The sequence below is a fragment of the Nematolebias whitei genome, chromosome 20 (genome assembly GCF_014905685.2).
Source record: "Nematolebias whitei isolate Nwh7 chromosome 20, NemWhi1, whole genome shotgun sequence".
Lineage (NCBI taxonomy): Eukaryota > Metazoa > Chordata > Actinopteri > Cyprinodontiformes > Rivulidae > Nematolebias > Nematolebias whitei.
The window spans coordinates 39,456,129-39,465,178 of NC_056517.1; the positions used below are offsets into that span (position 1 = coordinate 39,456,129).

Consider the following 9,050-nt stretch of genomic DNA (forward strand, 5'->3'; position numbering starts at 1 on the left):
CTCCTTTCAGCTTCTTTTTTCTACTTTTCAGTTATTGGCATCTTTCAAGTAAGCTTTAGCTTCTTCAGCAACTTTCAGCTAAATCATTCGTGAACAAGCGTTCACGCTGCGTTTTCACAGGAAGTGAGATTCTTTGAGTTTTGGCTTGTTTTGTTTTATCCGACTGTTGATTGTGTTTTATGGTCTGTTCAGTTTAGTTTATACAGTTTAATTATATTTAGTTTGCAGCACGTTGTTTTTATTTTTTTTTTATGTGATTTAAGCGGAAATAAAATGGCGGGAAAACAAAAGGCGGCCATCTTTATCCAAACTGGGAAACAAGAAACTACCAACAGATGAAAAGATAAGAAAGGTGATGTTAAGTGAAGTAAATAATCACAACATTAAAACAAACCACAGTCTGGAGTTACCACACAGATAAGGAGACGACACACACGGTAAAAACAGCAGGACTCAGAACACGGAGGGTGCAGACCAGCCGGACGAATTACAGAAACTTCACGTTCCTTCTGAGTCGTTTGAACATCTGAGAACATTCTGTGGTCCAGTTGATTCATTAGAAACAGACGGGATCAGAACCGTTTGTAAACTAATGAATGACTGCACGCTGAAATTAAAGACTGAACAGAACAGCTTCACCGTTAGCTGTTAGCTCTGCATGCTAACGAGTTGGCAAACAGAGGCTGGGATTTTCTGGATTAATTTAATCTGAGTCACAGAGGAAGAAGCTTGCAGAAAAATCAAACTGGGAAAAATATTTTTTATCTAAAAAAACGAAATCTTCATTTAAATACCAAATAGAATCAAAACAGCTGTGATGGTTTTTGAAGATAAACAGAAGAAAAGACGTTGATTTGAGTGATAAAAACAGAAAAACAACTAAATAAACTACAGATGTGTCTCCTGTGGGTTAATTCCAACCAAGACAGAGAAAAAAGAAAAACACGTGTTTTATGCCTTAATCTGTTGCTAAAGTCTGTAAATTATGATTATTACTATTATAATTAAAAAACAAGAATCTATATTTGATATAATACAGAAAAAGTACAAAACAAAACAAAAAGGAAATAAGAAGAAAAAGAGGTAGAAGAAAGAATACCCTAGATTTAATACTATTTACCATAAAAGTATTAATATTAACAGGTCCAATATGGCCACTTAAATAAACTTTAGTAATATCTCAAAACAACAGAAACGTGTTCTCTGGCAAGTTTTGTTTAGTAATTATATTTATTTTTGGTTTTTGTTCAAATATCTTTTGTTTGAAGTGTTTTTTCTTTGTTTCTTCTTCCTCTGGTCTCTTTGCTCGACTCTTTGACCAAAGTTTGGTTTTAGTTTTCTGAGCCTCTGTTGTCCACTCAGATGTTTGTTCTGCATACTACCTCTGAGATTAACAGGGATTAACAGTAACACACCATAATGCATGGGGATAAATGGGAATAATTGGTACCAAGTGGAGAGAAATGACAAAAAATGTGATAACTGAGAATAAATAAATGGAAAAATGGTAATTATTGGTGATAAATGGTAATAATTTTAAAAAAAGGATAGATGATAATAAATGGTATTAACTTGAATAAATGGTGATAACTGTTGATAAATTGGAATAAACAAGAATAAATGGGGATAAATGACAATAACTGTGATTAATGGACATAAATGGTGGTAAATGAGAATAAATTGTGTGATTAATGGGAATAATTGGTTATAAATGTAATAATTGGTGATTAATGGTAATAAGTGGTGATAAATAGGAATAACTGGTGTGACTAGTGGGAATAACTGGTAATAAATGGGAATAACTGGTAATAAATGGGAATAACTGGTAATAAATGGGAATAACTGGGGATAAAGTGACTACTGCCTCACTTCGTGGTGATAAGCAGCTCAGGAGGTAGTATGCTGAAAGAGATTTGAAACACTCGGTGCTTCCAGCAGACTCAGGAGGGTTGTGTTTCAGATTTCCTCCATGATCTTCCTCACCTGGGATGACTGAGATGGTTTTGAGCGCTCGCAGCACTCTGAACGTCCTTAAGGCTGACACATTACCCAGGTCCACAAACTCAGTGACATATCTGCAATAAGCCGGGAGACAGAAGCACAGAGACACACAGACAGAAGGATGTGACCAACACTGAACACAGGGACCAGGACCAGAGACATGGAGGTCCAGAGAGAGGACCGGCAGAGACGGGAACTCATCAAGCTGTGCTACAGAGAAGGTGAAACCAGACGTCTGAAGCTTCACTCGGAGGCCACATCTGGAGAAAAAGGCACCACGGCCACAGACCTTCATGCTGACCTCCCACCAGGAAGTCTTTAGGTATTTCAGGCGATGTGGCGTCAACATTTCAATGAGCAGAACTTGGGTCCACCCAGAACTCCACTACAAACACGGACCTTTAGAGAACAAAAGTTCTCTGACGTGTTCAAAGACAAAGAAATGCAGCGACGTGCCACAGGAGATCCAAAAAAAACTGATTCATCCTCGTTCAGTCTTTCAACTTCGGCCAACTAAAGTTGTCAACAATGTTTTATTTTCATATCTTTGTGTTTCATTCAACCATTAGTTAGCAACTTGCTAATTAGCTTTTTATTTTTCCAGCCACAAAATTTGAAATGAACAGATGAGATTAGACAGCGAGGCCAGTCTGAAGCCTCTCAGCTGGAGGGGTGGTGTTGCCTCGAAGTCTCCAGGTAACTCTCAGGTGTTCAGACGTCTGGTTTTCCCTTTGGTTTCTTTAAGACACATCGGGTGACCTTTGACCTCTGACAGGTTCGAGCAGGTGGATTGTTGCTGCAGCACACGGCAGACACGGGACGAACAATAGAGGACGTTCACGACAACTTTACAAATGGTTTTATATATTTGTCCCTCCCCGTCGCCCCCTGGTGGTGCGGAGGCCTTACCTGGGATGACTGAGATCGTTTTCAGCGCTCTCAGCACTCTAAACGTTCGCAGCGCCTGCAGGTTCCCTACTTTGATAAACTCTGTTAACAGCCTGTAGGGGGCAGTGTGGAGGTTGTCAACACACAACAGAAGAAGACAAAGATTTGTTTTAAAGTCTCAAAGTCCCGAGTTTATCTGCAGTACTGTGCAAAAGTCCAAATCCATCTGTCATTTCTTTACATGCAAGGGTCTAAATGTTTTCTAACGTTTTCAGTGTTTGGACCCGTTGTTCTCAGAGTGTTCTGAAGGTAGAACGTTGAGTTGAATGTGGAGGAGGTGAGTCTACAGCCTTCTGTAGGGCACGGTAGGGGCTCCATCATGGTTTGGTCTGACTGATCCAATAAAGAAAATAATCTGAAAAGTGCTGATTGGCTTCGGATTATTTGTTTCATCATAAAATGTTTTGTTATTTTTGAATAAATCCTTGATTGTTTTCTATAAAGAAATAAGAATTGGGTCTAAAACTTTTGCGCAGTGCTGAAGTACACCCCTGATTGGTCAGAGACAACCTCATTAAACATTCAGGCAGTTTTAAATATGCAAACGACACCAAGGTCTGTCTGTGGGATTAGGTCACTGTCATACATCCCAGAAGTGAAACTTCAAATGTACGAATTAAACTGATGAAAAGATCAGAGCAAAGATAAAAGAATTAAAGACATCATTAGCATAAAGTCTGTGTGTACACTTCATTTTAAACTATAAATGAAACATAAAGTTAAGTTAACAATCATACTGCAAATGCTGGAACCACAAGTTTAAATATACGTTTAAAATATCACGTTTCATTCAACGGACAGAACCACGAATCCATTAGGCTACGTAAAGATGGCCACTGCTAGCCAACATGCTAATTCTGTTAACGTAGTTTGAGTAGCTAAAAATATGGAAACTTTGTTTGTCAACAACAAAACATATTTAACGCCTTCACTGCCTTTTGACTTGGGAGTTGATCCTCGCCGCGTCCACGTCTCCACTGTGTCAAAATGGAAGTTAGGCCAGTTTTTGATTGACACCTCTTTTGACCAATCAGGTCGATCTACAGCCTCTCCTGAGCCAGTAACATCCGCCGAGTACGAACTACAAACTGGTTGTAGTTCAAAATAATTTTATGTGCCGAGTTTAAAACTTGAGTGGGTTTCTTTTACAGTTTTACTCTAAAGGTTTGAATTTATTTAGTTTGTTTTTCCAGGTGTTGTAGGTTTCTTAGGGACAGCTGTCTTAAAGGTTTAGAGCTAAAATGATTCCTCTGATTCAGCTAGCTAACAGTTAGCTTAGCTTAAAGAAGCAGCGTTGTTTTTGTGTGAGTCAGTTTGAAAAGGTATTCATTAGGGATGCACGATATTATCGGCATGGTATCGGTACCGGCCGATATCATCGTTAATTTCAATATCGGACATTCCATTAAAATAACGTGCAGATGTAAGAGGCTCTGTCTTTACCTGCAGCGGCTGCACAACGTGATGACGTCACGTGCGTCTACCTGATCTCACGGCGGAGAGGAAAACTCAAAATGTCGGCGGTGTGGAAGTTTTATTTTTTGTTGGTGAGGATGTTGGATTCAGAAGATTTATGGACGACGTTGAGTCTCGTTACATCGTCCCCAGTCAGAGATTTTATTCCGACGTAACGTTACTCGAGTTACAAGACGTCATTTCAGAGGTCGTTAAGAAGCTAACAGCTGATAGCACGACTTGTTGGGTGAGTTTTACCTCAGACGTTTGGACGTCGTGTTAGCCCGTTAGCATGATTAGTCTCACGGAACAATGGATAAAAACTTTGAAGTTAAAAAGTCTGTCCTTCATGCACAGGAGTGCAGAGGATCCCACGCTGCAGCTATAGGAACCTGGAACAAACCTCCACAGGTGAGACAGCATCGCAGGTGACTAATGCTAATAAATAACATTTAACACTTTTCATTTAATAAAAGTCAAAGTGCTGTGCTGTTACTGAATATATGACACCAGCTCTTACACAACGTTTGTAGCAAATAATCCTAAATGAGATGTTATGTTCTGACAAAGGAACGTATATAAAATATTAGTATCGACATCGGATATCGGCCAAAAATCCAATATCGTGCATCCTTAGTATTTATGAAAATATATTAAATACAATCCAATTTAAAACAAAGAAAAACCTACTCAGCTTTATTAACAACCTCTACGAAGTCACTGAAAGTTACAATTAGGAACTTTCTTCCCTGTAAATATAAAAACATCCGTCGGTCCGTGAACTAATTTAATGTTTGAACACGTTTTGAAACTGAGAACAGAATAAATCTGAAGGCAGGAATGATCTTTTTGGGACAGGCACCTCGTATAACGAGGTTAAACGAGACAACGGAGCCGGGCGTCGAGCCAGGCTCTGATTATCCTTCTTGGATCCAATCAAACGGGACCAAAAGAGCCGGAAAGGCGCCAGGCGACGGACGGTGGCCTTTTGGGCCCCGCTTGAACCGAGTCACCTGATCCGGAGCTGCTAATGGATCTCCATTTTGGTTTTTCTTTCAGCACATTTGACCGATAAAGTGATTTAATCAGAGCGAGGGTGGCGATGGGAGAACAGAGCTGTTGTGCTGGATGAAACCAGGGACAGGAGATATTTTACTGACAAAAGGACCAGATCTGCTGATTTTAAAGATGGCACAGGATTGATGCTAAAGATATTCCCTGAAGATCTAAGAGCTCAACCTTAATGAGTTTGGTGGTGGCAGCTTTTAACGTGTCATTAACGTGGGGGAAGACCTGGGGGAGGGGCCTGTTTCCATGGGAACCCCCGACTCGTTGGGAGGAAGGAGAGCATCAATCACAGCTGTAATGCACGTGTGGGACATTAGGAGTGAGCATTTCCCAGGTTATCACTCTGGTTTTAATCAAACCGGGACACGTGGAGGTGTCGAGTCAGGGGCGGGGTGTGCGTGAACATGTTACAGGCGTGTTGTTCAGCGCCACACGAGTGTGCTAAGTGGTGACTTATATGTCCCCGTCCAGCCTTAGATCCATCTGAGGACAGGACAGACCTGAGTTCAAGGACAAACGGAGCGTCTCTGTGTCGCAGTGGAACAAAACCTGGAGAACTGTTCCAAGTGAGTGGAGACAGAACATCGACTGAAACACTTCAGAATGATTGACAGGTCACTCAGTGAAACAAGCGTCTGATCCCCAAACAAAACCTACTGATAAGTATTGACAGTAAGGGACCTTCTGAAGACGGGTTTGTACGTGGGTCCTCTTGGGTTCGTTCCAGCAAAGCGTTACCAGTGGTGCCCTTGGAGACTGTGGTCCAGCGGCTTTCAGAGCATGAACAAGCTCCTCTCATCGTGGACTCCTACCTGAGAAAGTTTCTCATTTATCTTAATGGGATTTAGGTTCAAGAGGGAATGAAGGAAACTGCTCCAGTGGAAAGCTGCGCTGTGGACGGACAGGAAGCCGAGACGTTTCACTGGTGGTTGGTAGACGGAGTGATTGACAGGTTTCTGTGTCTGGGCTGTTGGGAATCAAACACTTGTTTCACTCTGTGACGTGCCAATCAGTTTGAAATGTTCAGTCTGTTCAAAGAGGATGAGTTGACTCCTGTCCTCCTCTGGAGTCAGTCCAGATGTTGCTGTGGACCACCAGAGGTTCTCCTCCGCCTGCGTCGCTCCTGCCTGAGGCGGAGACGCTCAGTGTCTGGAGGTCGTGGAGGACGAGCCAGCGCCGCTCGAATCTGAGGCAGGTGACGGCGCCTCATTACACCTCAGGGTGACCTCTGAGCCGGGCCTCGGGTCAGGTACTGACCCGATGGTTCTGATCGGTTGTCTTCCTAACTGATGGCACCGAGCTGAGGTCGTTTAACGAGTTACAGACGACGAAACGTTTATCGTCCTCCAAGTAACGAGTTTGTAGCTGCGGCTCAACGTCCGGTCTGTTTCGGTTGGTTCTGATCCGAGTGCTGGGTCGGATTCACGACCAAACGTCAGCTTCTGCAGTTACGAGTGTGTGTGTGTGTGTGTGTGTGTGTGTGTGTGTGTGTCTCCTTAACTTTGTAAAAGCTTTGCAAACTGACCAACGAGTCTGAAGTGACAAACTTGTGAGCTGCAGAAGCAGCTTTTGGTTTTAACTCTGACGTTAATCCCATCAGAACCAGCCCGAGTTCTGCTGCTCTCAGTACCAAACTCATTCTGCCCGAGTCCACGCTCCCTCTGCGGCGCTCGGGCCTGGGTCGGAACCACGACCCTGAAACGACCTTCAGCTTCCAGCTCCTACTCACGCCATGACGATGACGCTGAAGTCCAGCCAGTTCCAGGGGTCCCTCAGGAAGGTGAAGGGCCCCACACAGAAGCCTCTCGCCAGGATCTTGATGAGCGACTCGAACGTGTAGATACCTGTGAAGGTGTACCTGCAGGGGGAGGGGCGCACAGCGGCCGTTAGAGACAACAGGACAGGCAGCAGAATAAATATTCATACAACTCAGCTCCAAACACCTTTCATTTAGTTTGTGCCCAGAAACAGACCCAGTGAGGCGTACCGAGCCCGACAGAACCAGTCACGTCAGGTCCAGAACATTTCCATGTCACAGAACCGGCTCGCTGACACCTCACAGGGGTTCTGTTTTATCGCTGAAGCAGTTTCTGAAAGCTCACGCAGAATAATCCTGTTTCTCCCAGAGGTCTCAGGCTCCGCCCACATCCCAGCAAATCGTTTAAAAGCTGATTTTCTGCAGCGTTTGCACCTCCTGCTCACACAGACCCAGGCTTCAGTGACAAAAACTGACTTTTACTGAAACAAGTGCAGTTTCTCAGAAATGACGATGTAACGGCTGCTGAGCGCGCTCGGTATCGCTGCTCCAAACAACAACAACAAACACGTCTTTAGCTTTTTATTGACCCGGTATCACATGAAGCCGAGCGGAGTTCTTTTCTTCAGCCGTCTCTGGGACTGAAAGGTGGTCCTCTGATACCCCGGGGTCAGAGGTCAAAAGGTCAGCAGAGCTGAACTTGTTGGACCTCGGAGCGAGCAGAGTCGGTGTTTACAGACAGGACGGGCCTGAAGGCGCCGACCAGCCGGTCCAATCCGACCTGACGTGGCCAGACGTGAAATGTAACGTCTGGTTCTGACATTTGGATCCTGACATTTACGTTGCGCCTGATTCACGTCCAGATCCTCGGCGTCAACATCCTCAGTCGTGTGTTTGTGCAGAAGCGCAGGCAGGAAGCCCTCAGGTGTACTCACTCCAGGTATTTGGCCCAGTACGCCGGCTCATACATGGCCATGAAGCAGCAGTTGGTCAGGATGGTGCACATGATGAACAAACTGAATAAAGTGACGGAGTCAAGGAAGAACAAGGTTCACGTTGCTGTAACCAACGAGAAACAAAGACCACATCCTGTAAATTAAATTACCTTCATTCTTAAACGTTTTCAAGAATAAAACCAAAAGAGACGTAAAGACTCTACTGCAGAGTAAATGAGAAACTATCACAGACAGATGATTTCGTTTTCAAACTGTATTTACAATCTGTACATATTTATATTGTACATATATATTATATACATTGTACATATTTATATTGTACATATATATTATATTATATATATTGTACATATTTATATTGTACATATATATTATATACATTGTACATATTTATATTGTACATATATATTATATTATATATATTGTACATATTTATATTGTACATATATATTATATACATTGTACATATTTATATTGTACATATATATTATATATAGTACAAATTTATATGGTACATATATTATATATATTATATATATTGTACATATATATTATATATTATATACATTGTACTTATTTATATTGTACATATATATTATATATATTATATATATTTATATTGTACATATATATTATATATATTATATATATTTATATTGTACATATATATATATATATATATATATATATATTATATATATTATCAATATATATTCGGGGGGGGGTGGTGGCGCAGAGGTTAGAGAGGTGGGCTTGTGATCCGAAGATCGCCGGTTCACGCCCCGGCCCCGACAACATCAAAAAATTGTGGGTGGGGTAGGTGAAACACCCACACTTGCCCCCACCCTCATTTGCCCCACCCTGGG

At 42.1% G+C, this 9,050-nt stretch overlaps 1 protein-coding gene across 1 annotated transcript in view; it reads right to left on the bottom strand.

Annotated features, from left to right (window-relative positions):
* The window catches only part of LOC119426451 (sodium channel protein type 2 subunit alpha-like), a 124,956-nt gene that overhangs the window by 83,317 nt on the left and 32,589 nt on the right, over positions 1–9,050 (bottom strand). The window contains exons 6-8 of the mRNA XM_037694012.1: positions 8,164–8,253; positions 7,202–7,330; positions 1,984–2,075 (exon numbers count right to left, since the gene is read on the bottom strand). Coding sequence (XP_037549940.1) covers positions 1,984–2,075; positions 7,202–7,330; positions 8,164–8,253 — 311 coding nt within the window. The remainder of the gene's footprint in view (positions 1–1,983; positions 2,076–7,201; positions 7,331–8,163; positions 8,254–9,050) is intronic.